The sequence below is a fragment of the Podarcis muralis genome, chromosome 1 (assembly GCF_964188315.1).
Source record: "Podarcis muralis chromosome 1, rPodMur119.hap1.1, whole genome shotgun sequence".
Classification (NCBI taxonomy): Eukaryota; Metazoa; Chordata; class Lepidosauria; order Squamata; family Lacertidae; genus Podarcis; species Podarcis muralis.
In genome coordinates this window covers 7,713,681-7,731,794 of record NC_135655.1, presented here as the reverse complement: position 1 = coordinate 7,731,794, position 18,114 = coordinate 7,713,681, and the positions used below count along the sequence as shown (strand labels likewise).

General features: G+C 44.3%; 1 protein-coding gene across 11 annotated transcripts in view; it reads left to right on the top strand.

The window, feature by feature from the left end:
* KTN1 (kinectin 1) overlaps positions 1 to 18,114 on the top strand; it is a 105,803-nt gene that overhangs the window by 28,614 nt on the left and 59,075 nt on the right. For all 11 annotated transcript variants that reach the window (XM_077919351.1, XM_077919214.1, XM_077919245.1 and 8 more), the window contains exons 2-9: positions 2,420 to 2,977; positions 5,181 to 5,318; positions 8,948 to 9,124; positions 11,666 to 11,796; positions 12,842 to 12,958; positions 13,739 to 13,879; positions 15,037 to 15,143; positions 16,798 to 16,930. In XM_077919351.1, coding sequence (XP_077775477.1) covers positions 2,455 to 2,977; positions 5,181 to 5,318; positions 8,948 to 9,124; positions 11,666 to 11,796; positions 12,842 to 12,958; positions 13,739 to 13,879; positions 15,037 to 15,143; positions 16,798 to 16,930 — 1,467 coding nt within the window. In that variant the 5' untranslated portion in view covers positions 2,420 to 2,454. The remainder of the gene's footprint in view (positions 1 to 2,419; positions 2,978 to 5,180; positions 5,319 to 8,947; positions 9,125 to 11,665; positions 11,797 to 12,841; positions 12,959 to 13,738; positions 13,880 to 15,036; positions 15,144 to 16,797; positions 16,931 to 18,114) is intronic.

Genomic DNA, 18,114 nt, shown 5'->3' with positions numbered 1-18,114 from the left:
AAAATGTATTTTAAGAAGAACCCTTGTGGGTGGCTAACCAAATAACTGAAATTGTGCCTAGGCCTCCCTCTGCTTCCTGGTGAAAAACCAGAATTTCAACAGATGGGTTTCCCAAGAGATCTGGGGCGGTATATGTTGGCATGCAAAAATTCTGGGGCCACACCCTAAATTGCAAGTAGCTAGGAGTGGCTGGGAGAGAGTAGCTCTTCCATGACTTGCCACCATACAAAACTGCTGCTGGGCCCAATGGACTGGTGATTGGACTGCTAATAACCATGTCTGTTCTGGCAGATTTAAAACCTAAGAAGAGGTTTGTTGGATCTTCAGAACAGATATTCAGCCAGTCCAGCACCCTTTCTTTCCCAGCAGTGACCAGATATCTCATCCAGCAGACCTCACAAGCTGAGCATGAAGGCAATAGTTTTTGTCCCCAACACTAAATATTGTTTTGGGGGGGGGGTGTACTTCCTTTCAACACCGAGGTTCCATTTAGCGATTCTGGCTGATAGAGTCATCAACTGTTGTTTCCAGTGAATCTGTCTGATCCTTTTTTGAAAAGTTAGCGAAGATGCTAGTTGCCACAGCAGCCACACCTTGAAGTGAATTCCATTACACTTCATTAGAAGTGCTTCATTACCCATCAGTTCTGCCCTGAACATCAACTCATTACTGGGTTTTAGTATTATGGGAGAGAGAGGAGTGTTTACTCTTCCCCAATATTATATAATTAATATAAACTTCTATTGTGTACTTTCTCAGTTGTATACCCCCCTTAAAAAAAATAGAGTGGCTGCTCTAATTACAATTTTCTGCCTTGACACTAAAGCCAAACGTTGATTGCAGGAAGTACAGACAACAAGGAAACATCCTCTTTTTAAATTGTACCTTTGGATTCAAAGCAGCAAGCAAATAAATAGTTGTCATGGCTTATTTATACATTATTTTATTGGAGAAAGGATCCACAAAGAGAGTGCACAACATTCAAATCCTCCAATTTGAAGTCTTAAAACGGAGCATTAAAATTGAGAACAAATAGCAGGGAGGAATTTAAAGCTGCCCCTCAAAGCATGCCAGAACATTAAAAGTTTTAACAAGTCGCCTAAAGAAACCTGCATAAATGAGAGAGCCAACCTCTGGGGTGTTGCAACCGAGAGGGCCCTGCCCCTCATTCCAGCAAAAGGCCCATCTGCCAGGGCAGAGCCAGGCCTCAGATGAACACAGTAAATGGGATGCATTCACGTGGAAGAAAGCAGCCCTTCGAATATTCTGAGCTGTGTGATATGTAGGGGTGTGAATGTGTTGGTTGTAAATACATAGAAGGACCTTGGACTATCTTTAGGGTTGGGCAGATGCCTATGAGTGGAGGTGTTATGGTTTGTAGACAAATAAAAAGAAGGGAATGACTGTAAAAAGTTTCGTTTTGCTAAACACTTTGAAGCAGAATCAAACTCTCTGGTGATTATTGACATGCAAATTCTGCAGACCACCCACATTTCTTGAAAGCATGAGATGACTGCGCTTCCGGAAGCCTTGTCCGGTTATAGATTCCCAGAGACGTGTTTGCTGTGTGTGTGTTCAGGGACACACCTGATCTCTAAACATTGGAGAGTGTGGTTGAGCTTATGGATTTAAAGCTGCCCCCATAACTTTGCTGTGGATTCCGATACTTTTCCGCACTTTGCATTTCCGACTTGTTGAGTAGTGTTGCTCTTCAATCTCTCTGGAGCTGTGCCCTGGGGGGTAGCTGGTCTTGGCACCAGATGGCCCTGAACTGTGTGAACTTGAATGGGGGACAAGGAAGCCTGTGCATTCTGAGCTTGGGTGTGTGTCAGATGTGAGCAGCGTCACAGCCTGCGGGGCCTCTACTTTTGGCCCACAGGAGGAAAAAGGAGGGCAGCGCCCATTCCAAACCAACTTTGCAAACAATGGGCTGTAAATTCCACGATAAGACTCTCATTGCCAGTTTGTTTGAAAATAGCATTCAGGTGTGTGAGAGAGAGATTTCCCTAGGTTAAAGAAACGTAATTACAAACAAATTGGTCCAGGGGTTTTTGTGCTAAGTTCTTGGGTGTAGGGGAAGAACCAAAAGGGATTTGCTTCCCTCCCTTGCATTTTGTGGGCATCAATTTTTGGAGGGGATTTAAAAGAATGAAAATGGTGTACAACATCATAGAAGTGCTCCTAGGAAATAACCTGCAAAAATTCAGAAGGATGCCCAGCATTTTCCCAACCAAGCACCACCAGCAAGGAGCAGCTTCTGGTCAGAAAACCTTGTCCGCTACTGATAGTTTTCATGTCATGGCTCCCTTTAATGTTTTAAGGAATCCCTCTTCTTCCTGTATTGCTTCTTTAAAAAATGGACTTTAAAAATTGTTTTCTTAAGGTTTGCTTATTAACATCTTTCTCTATTTCTTTGCAGATTTATTCTTATAGGCAGTAGTGAAGAAAAGCACAATGGAATTCTACGAGTCGACCTATTTCATTGTCCTCGTCCCCTCTGTCGTGATTGCCGTCATCTTCCTCTTCTTCTGGCTTTTTATGAAGGAAACTCTGTACGATGAAGCCCTCGCGAAACAAAAGAGGGACCTAAAGTTTCCGCCTGCTAAGGCTGATAAAAAGAAGGCAGAGAAGAAGAAGAGCAAGAAGAAGGAGGCTCAGAATGGGAACCTCCACGAGTCTGACTCGGAGAGCGCCCCTCGAGATTTCAAGCTATCTGATGCTTTGGGGGCAGAAGAGGAGCCTATCCCTACTGCCCCTTTGGGTGTGACAGAGGTCCCCAGTGGCCTCCGAGAGAGGAAGAAGAAGGAGAAGAAACGTAAAGGGAGCCCAGAGGAGCAGGCACCCAAAGACCAGGACAGCACCAAGTCTGGAGGGAAGAAAGTGGAGCCAGTACCTGTTACGAAACAGCCCACCCCACCGTCCGATGGAGCTGGGTCAAAGAAGAAGGCGGGACAAAAGAAGCAGAAGAATGGAATAGGTATCTTCATGCTAAAATTTGGGGGCAGGGGCTTGGTTTAGCCAACACGGGTTCCTAAGCTGTTGGGATGGATTAAAATACAAAATGGCACAATACAACTTTACTGCTTTCTCTCACCTCCACAAGCGTTGCCCTAAGTAAAGCTTTGCTCCTGGTTTAAAATACAAAGGGTGCTTCCAGACTGTCAGTGTTTTACACTTACATGGCCTTGATTGATGATAAATTCAGGCTGTGCAATCAGAGTGGGTTTGGCACTCTTGCACAGCAAACCCACATCACCCAAATTAGACACTTTTGCCATAAGGAAAACTAATCTGGAAATGCTCTGGAAAGTGTGTGATAGCACTAATTCCGTGATGTGGTGTCATATAGTCTTCCTGCAGACTTTGGGCTCAATAAGCAGGTTGTCTGAAAGCAGCTTAAGTGTCCTGTTGCAGAATGCTTCCAAAAGAGGTTTGGGGTTATTTTCAGCCCCGGTGGAACTGCTAGCTAACTCCTGCTGCCTCCATAGAATTGGACTCATTTATTTCTCCTCCCCACCCAATAAATCCCACACTTTTTGGTGCTGTATTGTAGTAAGCCACCGTCTTATCTAAGGATAGCAAAGACGGAAATGTAAAAGGAGTGGAGAATATTTTCAGCATGAGGCACTTTCTTCACCCTGAATTTGATCGCTACTGTTAAGATCTAGTAAAAGACTTTCCAGTATGCTTGAAGGCTAGCTGGTGTCACAGGTTCAGCGTAAAAGTTCTCGCCAAAGCATGCAGTCTTTCCTCATTTCCAGATTACTTCTGCACCAGCATCCTCTGTTGCAATTGATTGATGTTCTTGCATTATACCAGATTGTTATCTCTCTACCAGTCCCCTTCCACCCTGATCTCTCTTCTCTTTATTTTTACAATAAAAATGTGCTGCTTCTTTATGTGCACATTTGATGATTGCTACAGAGGTGCTGCTGCTGCAAGATGCTCTATATGCTGCAGTTTTCAGGCTTTCTTTTTTAAAAAAATAAATACTGCAGTGATTCAATATTCTGAAGTGTAGTTAACTTCTCTCACGGCTAATCTCTCTAGACCTGAGTCTTAGCAGCTCTGTGGTCTGAGCACAATACAAGTGAGGCAATGTTTTGCAAAACTTAGTTTCAAAATCAGATGTAGAATAAGGATATGGACCTTGCTGCTCAACAACCCCATGACTTCCATGAAGAAGTGGCTCTTTGGTATTTCAGGAAATGCTTTGCTATGTAAAGTTTCATATTGGCATGCAAAAGTTTGCCTGCTACCTCTTGTATCGGGAGGCTGAACCCCTGATAGTTTTGCACCTCCTGGTGTTCTTAGAGCAGAGTTTTGCCTCATATCTGTGGAATGCAGCTTCAAAAACAGGCATATTCTGTTGGTCCAAGCAAGCTTTGGGGCTATTCAGAACTTGTCCCCAGACCCAGATATTCAGAGTAACAAAAGCAAAAAACAGTTGTGGTATTACTAATCCACTATTCATTCTTGGTTGCAGTTCTGTGTTAACTCTTCTGCTGGCCTATATTTAAAGCCTTCCGCACAGGCGCTTCTGATAAATAAGAGTTAAAACTATTTCTGTTTCTTTAATTATTAGCAAAATGTTTGTCATTATGATAGGAGAGGGTATGTACGGAGACAGAGCTTGTATATTGTAAGGATCATGGTATTATTATTGATGTTTGTGTGTAAGTGTGTCTCACTTCGGCACAGTGACACAGCATCCTTGGTGTGGGTGTATATATGTATATATAATCTATGGCACCTAACACAGGACAGTCTCTAGATTATTTACAATTGAATTTTAAAACATACAAAATTGTTTGGAGGCTTCCTGTTGAGTGGAGTCACCCATTTTTGGGTGCTGGGCAAATTTTCCTCTGCATTGTTCCCAATTGCAGTGTGTACCTTCTGGCTTCCCTACAGGGGTGAATTCAATTTCATAATTAAGTAAAGGTGAAGACTTGGAAACCGATGGAGCTCAGCATTTATACCATTCCCCTGTATCTTGAGATCCCAACCATTAACAATTGAGGCTGTTCCTCCTTGCATAGCCTCAGCCTGTGTTCCGTTTCTTGGTCATGTTAGAGTGTGGCAGAATGTTGAGGTCTATCTTGACAGTGTCTAAATACATGCATGCACACATACCATGTTAGATCACTCTAAAGCCTGATGTGTCTTGTCTTTTATAGATGACCAGGATGCCAAGACTGATTCATTTTTGTCCCCGACTAAAAAGCAGGACCCTCTCCTGTTGCATCATGAGATAAAACAAGAAAGTGTATCAGGCAAGAAGAAAGTTTCTGCAAAGAAACAAAAGACAGATAATGGTAATATACAGATTTCTCTTTCTCGCTCTTCTTTTAAGATCCTTTCATCGTCAGTGGGGATGGAGTAACCTCCATGAGTTTAATTTTCAGGATTTGTTCTCTGCATTCCGAGACACTATTCAAAAATGTTTGGGAAAATAGGGTACTCACCAGGCCAATTCAGAAGGGGGAAGGAGTAGAGAGCCTGTTGTAACCCCTCGCTGTGTGTGTGAACAGTACAGTCTCCCAGGGCATTTTGCTTTTGACCTCAAGGTTGCTCTACTCAAGCAAAACGTCTTTAGGGGCAGATTAAGCTTGAGGCTGCAGAACGGGAGTTCATTGACATATTTGATGTGATTTTGTCAGGGCTGATTCAGAATATAATTTTCCAAGTTTCTATTGGATCTATCTAAATCTAATGACATTTTGACCTATACATACGGGATCTTGTTAACTTTGATTGATAGACTTACATATGCTATTGCTGTTCTCATTTCATTTTCTCTCTCCTTTCCCTGTGTGTGCTCATTTTTGATGTCACATTACAAAACAGCTCCTCCCTGCATTGATTGTGTGTGCATGTACACGCATGTAAGCACATTTACAGAATGACACTTTTTTAAATGTATGTGTGTAGTGTGATTGTTTCATTTATTTAAGTTTCTATTCTTCCTTTCCTCCAAGGACCTCAAGGCAGCTTGTATAATTCTCTCTCTTCTCTATCCGCTGCTTCCAATTTTATACTCCTATTACCCCTGTAGTGTAAGTTAAGACTGATAGAGGGTGACAGGTCCCAGTGAGCTTCACAACTAGTGTTAGAAACTCAGATATATAAGCTAGATGCCAAACGGAATGTCTAGTTAGCATTTGGGAGCCAGAAGGCCCAAAAGTCGTATTTTTCGAGAAAAAACTTTTGGTTCCTGAAATTCATTCTGGTTGTGCAGATAAAATATCACAGATAGAATTCTACAGGGTGTGTTGTGAGTGTGTGAAAACAGGCAAGATCCGAGGATCCCCGGGCATGTGGCTCCAGAGGTTGGAGACACCAGGAGCCACCCTGGGGCTGGGCAACTTCACTGGGTCGCAAGTGGCCAGGAGCCAGATGCAAAATGTGCCTGCCGAATTTCGACCGCTGCTCACAACTGAGTGGGGTTTAGAACCCTGGACTCTCTACTCAACCACAATTCCACACTGACCCAGTTGATCATTTCATGCAACCTGATGAAGCAGGCTCTGCTTCCCTATGAAGCTTTATTCACAATAAACTTCTTAGCAAGCAGAACTTTACATCTGCTCTATATCTGCTCTTAGTGCTTTAAAGCTCAGGACAGGCCGTGTTTTCTTCTTTTGCTGTTACTGTTTTCCCTTTCAGGAATGTGCCTAGGTCACTTTTGTAACAAAAATGAACATCAGATTCCGGTCCATCAGTATTTATCTGTCTCTGAAATCTTTATTCTGTCTTCCTGTAAACCGCTCAAGGCAGTAGGGTTTGACACATGGGTCAAGCAATGGTATGTCAAGAATTCAGGCAGTAACTCTATGTCTGATTTAATAGCAAGCAGTGCACAATCTTTGCTTCTTGTTGTCCTCTTGGTCAAGGTGAGCGGCATGGAGGTGTGCTCAAGTGATCCTCTTGAAGGGGCTGAAACAAGTCCATGTGGAACAGCTACTCTGTGAGGTTACTTGTTCTCATGGGTGCAGAGGAACCTAGTTCAGATGTTATTGGCCAGATGGTATTGGTTTGTGACTTGCCGCGTGGTTCGCCCCTTCTCTCACATAGAGTTCCTTCTCCCTTTCCTCCCCTGCCCTGACTGACCATGGTTTGCTGTGACATCCAAATTGGGCAAACCATAGCTGCCTGCCACTAACAAGGAACTTCAAACCATGGGCTCTTAAGTCCATTTCATGGTTTCAATTTGTTGATTCTGTGAAAGCATTTCTGATCTGCTTTCCGGGTTGTTGTTGTTTTAAAAAATGCCCAATGTGTCCAACATTTATAATTTGAAACAGTAAGAAGTGTTGAAACAAAACAAGCAAGAACAACTAAGTGCAATCAAACTCTGATCAGGTTGAAAGTCTGTAAGAATGAAAAAACATTTTCCAGTGGCATCAGAATTAACTTCACTGTGCAGGGCAGCTAAGTCTCCTGGGCAGGGAGTTTCACAGCCTGGGTGCTGCACATGTTCCACCCAACAGCATCCTGGGAGATGGCAGGATATGCACAAGGGTTTCCCCAGTTAATCTTGGTGGAGTGACAGATTCATATGGGGAGAGATGGTTTTTGTGAATGTGCTGGTTCCAAATCAATTAGGCTTTAAAGGTAATGGCCAGCACTTTGCACTGAGAGTAGTCAGCAGTCCATGAGCCTGCAAATTGCTAATGACTTTCAACCTCATGGCTTGGCTAAGTCCAAAAACAGGCCAGCTGGAGAACACAGGCAGCATCTGAGCAAGAGTTTGAACCCTGCATTAGGGACACCCCGCCCCCCGAAAAACTCTAGCTCTCAGAATAAGGAACTGGTATGGTTCAATTAATGCTTTCAAATCATTTTTTAAAAAAATAAAAGTAGTGTCATTGGGCATATCTTCCACTTCCCTAAAGCTTGTACCCTGTACCCTTGAAACTATACTACATCATGTGATTAGAAAAAACTCAGAAAGTTTCATCCAATGGTTGAGGGGTGGGTGAGAAAGAGACGTCTGTGCTGAATGGCAAGCCTAGGCATGGAAGGGTTATGCAATGGGGAAGGGAACTCTGATGACTAGTTCTCTTGGTGCCTAGGTGTGGATGTGGATGGCAGTTCCTGTATCAAGGCCTGTTGGTGCAGTCAGAAGAACTGTGCTGTGTCGCTGTAGGTTGTCCAAGTCCCAAGGAATGGGGTCGGTGGAAGGAGTGTTCAGGCATGCTCTGTTCCCACCCCTGCAGCCCGAAGGGGTCAAAGAGGAAGTACAGCTAATGTTGGCCACATAAGCAATAATTGTTGCTTGGATTATTAGACTTGCTTATGTGGGTGAAAGATGCAAGGTGAATATTTAAGGTGGTTGCAGCACCATCTGCTGGAACTGTGGTTTTCCACAGTCTCCGTTGATGGTGCCACATCTGACAACCATGTGGTTGCCCAGCCATACTCTACAATTACAGCTTTTCAATTGTTCTCTTCCGTGTGTGTGTGTGTGTGTGTGTGTGTGTGTGTGTGTTTGGTTACACTCAGGTCTATGCCACCTATGAACTCCAGCAGTGTTGCATAATAAATTGTGAGCTGTGATCTTTAGTAGTGTTGCATAATGACTTCTGATGACAAAGTGAGAGCCAAAGTTCTTACTCCATTCTTAATTAAAGTTGAAATAACCTGGAATCCTTTAGGGTTTTCTTACCCTGATGCAGTGTGTGCTGGGGCTGGTCGAGATCTGGTTTTCAACATTGCAATATATGATGAAGTCTGAAATAAGGATGGAATAAGCATTGGCTGGCTTCATGGCTTTCCCCACATTGTGGTTTTTGCACAGAGCTTGTGTGCATAAGAGCGCACACACACGCACGCGCACACACACACACCATGATTTGTGATACGTTGCCAGGTCAAAACTGATAAATTTCTGAATAATTAAAGCACCTTTTGCTTGTGTTCCCTTTGTTCCTTAAAACTCCAGTCATGACATTGGTAGACGAGCCTTTGATTCATGCAACGACTTATATCCCTTTGATGGATAATGCTGACCAGAACTTGGCAGGGGAAAAGAGAGAAGCGGCTGACTTGGTGAAACAAGATGGGATTGGAGCGCTGCAGAAAAGCAACTCCAAGAAGCTGAAGAATGAAACTGACAAAGGTACTGCGGTCGAGGACCTGGCAGGGCCAAGGGAGGCCTGTGGGGTTGTGCTGCAGAGCGTGGAAACGCGGTCAGTGCGGCGAGAGCTGAGGTTTCCTTTCCATCATGTTTCTCTCCTTCACGGTTGAGGAGAGATGTGGGCAGATGTGCAATTTCCTGTAAATGGGCAGGAAGTAGAGGGAATCTTTCGGAGTTTTAGTCTTGCAATATAATTAGCTCCGCTCAGTCGCCCTCTTCCCCTTCCCCACCAGATGTGCCTCTCTAAATGACATTTGAATCTTGTTAGCTGTAGAGTTGCAAACCTGAGGCTTGGATGGCAGTATGGCCCTCCAAGCCTATCTGTCTGGCCCCAGGAGCTCTCACCAGGCTGCACTCACTGCTAGTCCTGCTTTGGCCTCTCCTTGTGTGTGTTTGCCTTGCTGGAATATGCCCTTGAACTTGCTTGCCTGGATGGGAGGGTAGAGGGGGTGGGTGTACCTAGGAACTAGCCTACATCAGAAAGGTGAAATTTGCATCCATTGCCCCACCCACTTTTGCCTCTGGACACGCCCACCTTCGCATGCCCCCACCCTGGAAGGTCGCTCAGAAGAAAATGTGACTCTCAGCATGAAAATGGTTCTCCCCGCTTCTGAGTTAGCTGAATGCTGTAGCTATGAGAGACAAAGCAGGTTTTGCTGAAGGTTTTTACTACTGGTTAAATCAGTTTTCCCCAAACTTGGGTCTCCAGCTGTTTTTGGACTACAACTCCCATCATCCCTAGCTAGCAAGACCAGTGGTCAGGGATGATGGTCCTGGAGACCCCAGTTTGGGAAACACTGGCTTAAATGGTACCAGAAGCACATGTGAGCATTGGTGCGGGTGGCAGATAATATGGACTGAGTGCAGTCCTGCGTGTTACAATTGCAGCAGGACATATTGGCCAATCTTTTTGGCACAGGATCCTTTTAGCAGGCAATGCGAATGAAGCAAAGCTTGTGTATACACACACACACACACACACACATCTCTTGCAAAAGACCCTTGTGTGAACAGTAACAAATTGATGTGTCCTGCAGCAGTCATAACATGTGGCTGGCTCCGAAGCCTAGACCTGGCAAACGTGCACATTGGTAATCGCACCACAGTTTTTCCGGTGTTGCCTCTGCTCCCCCTTCCCCTGCCCCACTCCCCATTCCTCTCGTCTGGCTTCCTTATGCTGTTGATACCATAATTTGCAACCTTACCATTATTATTGATGTTTAATTTCAAGTATGCAAGGAAAACGGAGCTTAGTGGCTGCACAGAAAAGAAAGATAGATAGCGGCCGATGGTTGTAGTTTTAGACATTCCCCATAATCTGTAGCCTTATCCAAATGTAGCTCATTCTTTTCTTGTGAGGCCTGGGATTTGCCGACCCAAATTAGAAACACTCCCATCTGCAGATCAGTAAGCTGCTTCTTGGGGGGCATCAGAAAAGGTTTTTCCTGTCTTTACTGGGAGCTCTGAGGACACTTGCTTTGAGCTAAGCTTTCCCCTTGTCAGGGCCTGGTGATGTTTACATTGGGCTAGCCTCTTTGCTTAAGGTTGGATACTGCCTTGCTTTAGGGCAGAGGCCTGTGGTTGTTCCAGAGAGGGCATTATTGCATTGCTCCAGCAGTAATCTGGGACTGACACAATCCTGCATGGATTTTTAAAAATTAGTTTAGCCTGGAGAAGAGGAGGTTAAGGGGTGATATGATAGCCATGTTCAAATATATAAAAGGATGTCATATAGAGGAGGGAGAAAGGTTGTTTTCTGCTGCTCCAGAGAAGCGGACACAGAGCAATGGATCCAAACTACAAGAAAGAAGATTCCACCTAAACATTAGGAAGAACTTCCTGACAGTAAGAGCTGTTCGACAGTGGAATTTGCTGCCAAGGAGTGTGGTGGAGTCTCCTTCTTTGGAGGTCTTTAAGCAGAGGCTTGACAACCATATGTCAGGAGTGCTCTGATGGTGTTTCCTGCTTGGCAGGGGGTTGGACTCGATGGCCCTTGTGGTCTATTCCAACTCTATGATTCTATGATTCTAGTTTTTCTTAAATATTTTCCTGTGTTACAGTTAAACAAGGAAAAGTATGAATAGCATCTCCACTGGCAATTCGTAGTCTTTTCACAGTTCGTTTACAATTCAGTATGAGACACTATTGTAATGGACATTGTGCAGTAGAGGGAAAAGAGAGGGGAGGGAGATTTGGGGAGTTACATGATATTTCATTCTATTGCATGGTGTTTGTGGAGGATTTTTGGGCTGGTTGCAGTGTGATTTGTTTGTATGTGTGAAGAGGGGAGTTTTTGGGTCACATTCTGTACCATAAAAGAACACAGTTCCCTGGTCCTGAATAGCTTGTTGGGTATGGAGAGCATGTTCTCTGATAGTGGACCACAAATCAGACTCCCTCAACCTGGTGTCCCCCAGAAGCTGTGGACTACAACTCCCATCATCCTGGCCAGCACAATATTGAATTGTTCCTGTAACAAACATGCCCCTGTATGTTAAATGTTGCTGGTGGGTTTTATTGCAGAAAACGCCGAGGTAAAATTTAAGGACTTTTTCTTGGCTATGAAGAATATGATCTTCACAGAAGAGGAGGCCTTGAGTGTGGTGGAGCTGCTGAAGGAGAAATCGAATGTGATTCAGGATGTTCTGCAGAAAGTAAGTGCTACTTTGGGTCACAGCACTTGACTGGAAAGGAGGGTGTTGGGTTTGCTAGAGCACTTGAGGCTAACACTTCTGGGCAAGGACTGCTTCTGCGACCTATCAGTCTTTCTAGTTTTAATCATTATTTTATACTGATGCTTTTACTGTCTTCTCTTGTGCCATCCTGATAGATTTACTGAAAGGTGGCCTAGAAGCCTTGCATACAAAATAAATACTAGAATAAAGACAGTCGTTCTCACACTACATGCTTCGTGCCTTTTCTGACACTGGTGTCATAAGTATTGATCCTCAGAAGTTATTTTCTGAAGGTTCTCTCCTGTGGCACGGCTGCAAAGGAACCTTTCTCTTCCATCTTTGACTAATGGCAGCTTGTCAGAAAACTGGCAAACGTAATAAAGATTAACCACAGTTTGTTGAAACAGCCAAGCTTCAAACCATGGGTTATGAAGCTGGTTTGTTAATAATAATAATAATAATAATAATAATAATAATAATAATAATAATTTATTATTTCTACCCCGCCCACCTGGCTGGGTTTTCCCAGCCACTCTGGGCGACTTTCAACAGAACATTAAAAAAACTTCCCTAAACGGGGCCAGACCATAGTTATGATTAGTCACTTTTTTGGGTTTGGATGTAATGCTAAACTGTAGTTGATTAAAAAAAAAACCCTAGCTGTGGCTGTGCTAGAAGGGGAGAGGGGACATACGTGAGCCTGAGGCCTGAGGCTCATTCCTGTCATGATACAGGATACAGTCATACCTCTTGTTACGTTCGGTTCAGGTTACGTCTTTTCAGGTTGCGTCCCGTGGCGACCCGGAAGTACCAGAAAGGTTTACTTTCGGGTTTTGCCGCATGCGCAGACACTCAAAATGATGACATGCGCAGAAGCGGCGACCTGCACATATGCAGATGCGGGTTGCGTTCTGCTCATGTGGCGAACGGGGCTCCGGAACGGATCCCGTTCGCAACCAGAGGTACCACTGTAGTCCAGCCTGGCTCTTCCTGCCTTTCATTGTTTTGCTCTTGCTTGTTGCAGGCCAGTAAGGGTGACTCGGCAGCAGCCCTGCGTCAGCTTCAAGAAAAGGACAAACTGCTTGCTGCTGTAAAAGAAGAAGCTGCCACTGCAAAGGAGCAGTGCAAACAGCTCTCACAGGTACGGTGGCTCACAGGGCACATAGGTGCGCCAGTTTGGGTCTATGATGTTTGGCTTCCTTTGCCATCTTTTCAACAGGGGAGAAGGGAATGTAAGTAAAATGCTACAATGGGGTAAGGACAAGGGATCAGGGAAACCTGCATAACCGTCTCAACACTCTCCTAACCCCAATCCCTTTCTGCTTACAATCAACAAACTAAGTTTCAAGATTGTCATCTTTCTGCTCTCAGCTTCCATATTTAGCTCTATCATGATTTTTCCTCCTCCAGCCATTCCTACTCAACCATTGCCCAACCATTTAGTGCTCTTTAAAATTTAAAATTTTCGAACCTAGCAGTTCGAAAGCACTCCCGGGTGCAAGTAGATAAATAGGGACCACTTACTAGTGGGAAGGTAAACGGCATTTCCGTGTGCGGCTCTGGCTCACCAGAGCAGCGATGTCACACTGGCCACGTGACCCGGAAGTGTCTCCGGACAGCGCTGGCCCCCGGCCTCTTGAGTGAGATGGGCGCACAACCCTAGAGTCTGTCAAGACTGGCCCGTACGGGAAGGGGTACCTTTACCTTTACCTTTAAAATTGATTCCCGTGTACCCCCCCCCCTTCCTCCAAATCTCATTCCCAAAACTTGAAGGCTTTGGCTTAAAAACCTTACTCCTGTTCCTAATGTTAAGAGAAAATGATGTACAGATACCTGCTCTTGCTGTCATTCTGTCTTTGTCCATCCGTTGCATTTGTTGAAGTTTGCTTGTAGAAGTGAGGCATCATTTTTTCCCTCCTAGGAGCTAGTTTCAGAGAAGGAAAGAAGCAGCTTAGTGGCAGCAAAGCTGAGAGAAAAAATTGGCACCCTGGAAAAGGACCATGGAGTCTTTCAAAACAAGATCCATGTGGGCTACCAAGAAAACCAGCAGATGAAGATGAAGGTAAAAACTTCCCTCTTCTGCTTGGCTGAGCAGATACTTTGGGTGGTGACAATTCCTTTCGCAGAGGACATTGCATTTTGCTTGTCAAAGTGCCAGCGAGTAAAATTCAATGTAGGATTTTTATCGCTTCTGTGGAGCCTCTCAGGGGCATTTTCACTCTTTAGGCTTAAAATGGTTCCTGCTTCTTTGCAATACTGATGCAGAATTGTCGGAGGTGCGCCTTTACAATACAAAAGCCTTTCCTTGACATTAGCACAGAGCAGAAAGCGCACGAGGTGATTTTGAGCTGACTTTCCATCTCATATGTAAAAGCACCTCTGGAGGTGGGCTAAGAGGGCTCTGCAGAACATTTGGCCAAGCCCCTGCACTGCAGAATCTTGTGGTTTGTCTTCTGGGCCAAGATAGTACATAGATTTTATTAGGTATATATTTTAAAGCAGATTTTAATAGATGGGAGTGATTTTGTATAACCGTGCCTCTAAAAGTCGTGGAAGAAGAAGGGCAGTGAGGCGTGTGGGCTGCTGGAATTCCACATCACTGGAAGTTCCCAGGCTCTTTTCTTCTCCCTGCCTCTCAGCTTCTGAGATTACATCAGACTTTGCCCTCACGCTTAAAAGTCCGCCTATGCCAGGGGTGGGGCAAAAGTAGATTAGAGTTTGCTGGTAGATCTCTGGCTGATTTGCAGATGATCATCAAGCACTTTTCTGATTTCCAGTTGTTTAATAGCAGCTGCAGCAGTACACCTTTTCATGCCACTTAGGCTGCTGAAAGAAAGCTAACAAGGGGTGGACTTTGTCAAAGGATTAGGAGTTCAGCTCACTACAGTTCTGGGACTGCAAACCAATCACTAGGCTCAGAACCTGCTCAGAGTCACCTTGTTATTTCATTCTGTCTGTTAGTCTGTCACACATGGCTCTGGTTCATAGAACTTGGGGTTCTAGGTTTTTTTGTGGTTTTTTAAAAGTAGATCTTACCAGCCTGAAGTCTACTCACAAGTGATCTACACAGCTTTAACAACTAGAATCTGCAATTCTTGGGATGCTAAACGATATATTCCTTTAAAAAATCTGTCTTGCATGAAATGCCGTCCTGCCTCTTTCTGAACTAATAGTCTGGTTTAAGGAAGTTGGCTGTTGCTTTTTCTTCTCCCTGTGTAGTTTCAGCAAGTTCGTGAGCAGATGGAGGCGGAGATTAATCGCCTGAAGCAAGAGAATGGTATCTTGAGAGACGCTGTCAGTACTTCCACCAACCAAATGGAAAGCAAGTACGCTACTGGTGATTCCACTAAAACAGAAGTTTTGTAGCTTTTGCCCTAAAATTATGATTATGAAGTGCCTGGCGCAACGTGTTCTTGAAAGCTGTGGACTTTAGTTGCGCCTGATCTAATGCTAGCTAAGGATACCTCCATTAGACCTATCGCAATGTATCGAGGAACTCAGGTTATTGAGGAAAAGGTACCAGCCACATCATTTTTTGTATGTGGTGGCTCATAGGATGATGATATAGTTTTTACTTCACTGTCCCTGTAGATCTGGCCTCTTCTTCTTTGCTTTTCCAAAATGTACAGAGGATCAGTCTGGTGTGAAGGCTGCTGGTACTCATCATTCATTAAAGGCTCAGTGTTAATTTTCTATTGTTTTAAGTCTTCTTCAGCTGTTATATCGGCACAGGGTCAGCGTTAGTTTGTTTTGTAATTTAGTGCCAAATAGGAAAGGTTTGGCATGAGAACTCGCTCTCCTAAGCAGATGGACTATGCTCACGTAGTGCTGATGACTATGGCAGTGGAAAACTGGGATGCCAGAATGGGGCCGGGGAGTGGGTGGGTGTGGAGTTTGACCAACTTTAGTCAACTCTTTCACCCACCCACCCCTGTTAGCTTTCAAGAAACAGTAGCTTGGAGGACAGGGTCTTCACAAATGTTAGGGGTATGTATCCCCCTTAATTCAAGCAGTGGCACTGTTAATGCTATCAGGAGAGCAAATGAAAACCTGGAACAGAGTGCCAGTCTTTTGTCTCTTGGTCATCTGTTGCTCATACAGTGGTACCTCAGTTTTCGAACACCTTTGTAGTTGAACGTTTTGGAACTTGAACGCCGAAAACTCGGAAGTTAAATGCCTCGGGTTTCAAACATGCCTCTGTAGTTGAACAGGAAATGCGGCTTCCATTTTGAGGCTTCCATTTTGAGTTTCGGTTTTCGAACGTTTCAGAACTCGAAGGGACTTCTGGAACGGATTACATCCGAAAACCGAGGTACCACTGTAGTGATCTAACATAATGGCTGCCCAGGACTAGAGTTATATCTTCAGGAGTTTGTATGTTTCCTTCTGCTGAGTTAATGTACACTTTTTACCATTGGCCATGCCCTGTAGTTGGGCATGTGTGATCCTTTCTGTTCTCTCAAAGTCACCTTGCCGGGGGGGGGGGGTTGTTCTTCAGGAGCAGTGGAGGAGGGTGTCTTCCTCGAAAACTTGGCATGTGTGCTCCATACATCCTGTTTCTTACCGTTTTGGTGAAATCTGTAGTTGCAACACATGTAGTAGAAATTCATGCTCATGGGGTAACTGTGTGTGTAAGAGAGAGAGAATGGTACAAATTTTTCTCAGTTGTTTTTAATGCTTTGAAGCATGAACACATAGAGCAGCAAAACTCACTTCAACAAAAGATTGCTTCACTAGATTCTGTAGTTTATAACTGGGACCTCAGTCTTATCAGTGAATGTGGAATTTTCACAGCAGAAGAATTGACCAGTTCCAATAATTTTATGATAGCATATTTCAGAGTAGGGTTTTTTTTAAGCACTCAAAATACTACCTTATGCTCAACTGCCGATGGCAACCGTCTGGCTTTCTGCAGATGCACATTCCCACTGCCAAATACTGCCTTGTAATGTGAAAAACAACTTCTTTCTTTGTATCTAGACAGTCGTCAGAGCTCAACAAATTGCGCCAAGATTGTGCTAGGCTTGTGAATGAGTTGACAGAAAAGAACAACAAATTGCAGCAGGAGGAACTCCTTAAGAAGACTACAGAACAAGCTGTCAATCAACTAAAGGTGAGCTCCATCTTGCCTTCTGTGGTTGAGGTAGCACCATCTGTCCCCAAACGTGCCTGTCAGACATGATCAGAGCTGCAAACAGAACTGTGGTTTCGCAAACCCTCTAGTTGGGTAGTTAGCAACAGGGTGCTACATTCTTATTGTACAACCCTCATTTATTGGCAGAGGCAAAATGTGGACATATGCAAATATGTCCTAAATGCTGAGAAATCTGTGTGGACATTAGGAAAATTGAAGTTCTTCCTTCCTTGGCCAATCACTTGGCTACATTCCAGACAGCATGAGGCTGTTGCCTTTACTTGCGCAATGTGCCCCTGAAAGGTTCCTCCTAAAGCTTGGGGGATCCCCTGGAAGGGCTTTTCAGAGTCTGTGAGAGGATGCAGCTGTTCCATGGAGGATATGTTACCTTAACTGTATCTTCTACCTTACTTCTCCAGCCCATGGGCCAGGTTAGGCCTGATACAGCCCCCACTTTCTCCTATGAAGCTGTTCCCCCCAAAACTGTGCCGACCTACCCTACCCCGGACATTATTTGTGATGTCGGCTGTGAGGTGCCGCTGGATCATCAACCTGTAGGGAAGTCCCATCAAGGAGCTGATCCTTGCAGAAAGCAGCTTTTCCAGCCCTGTGCTTGCCACTTGAGAAGTGAGAAGTCTTGCCCTGTGCATTGTCCCATGGAGGTGGGGACAGATAAAAAGATCTGGCTCACTGGGCCAGAAAGGTTTCTCATCCTTTCCTATAGAATCTCCATGTTAAGAGGTCAACAAAGGGCAGTTTGACCCCAAAGGGACTCATGGGCAAGTAATGTGCTATTTGTCCAGACAGACAGAATATACAAGTGCTATAGACTTTTCTTTTAATAAGTTACCAGCTACAGAAGCTTTGTGACCTGTACAATTGATGAGTTCCAGCAATAGATTTTAAAAAAGCATTTTGTAGCCAAGTAGTAGACCCAGCCACCCACTACAGTGTCTTAACTGGATGTGGAGCCAGCACACCAAGGACACGTCTAAATCTAATAATAAGATCAAACTATAAATTATGTAAGTGTCCCAAATCTATTTTTCTGATTGGTTGTATGCAGGTAAGGGACTAATTGGTAGGTATAATTTTTCACCTGTGCTTTCAGTACGTAAGTGTTCCCCAACCAGTTCACAGTAAAAGAATAATATACTCTGGTT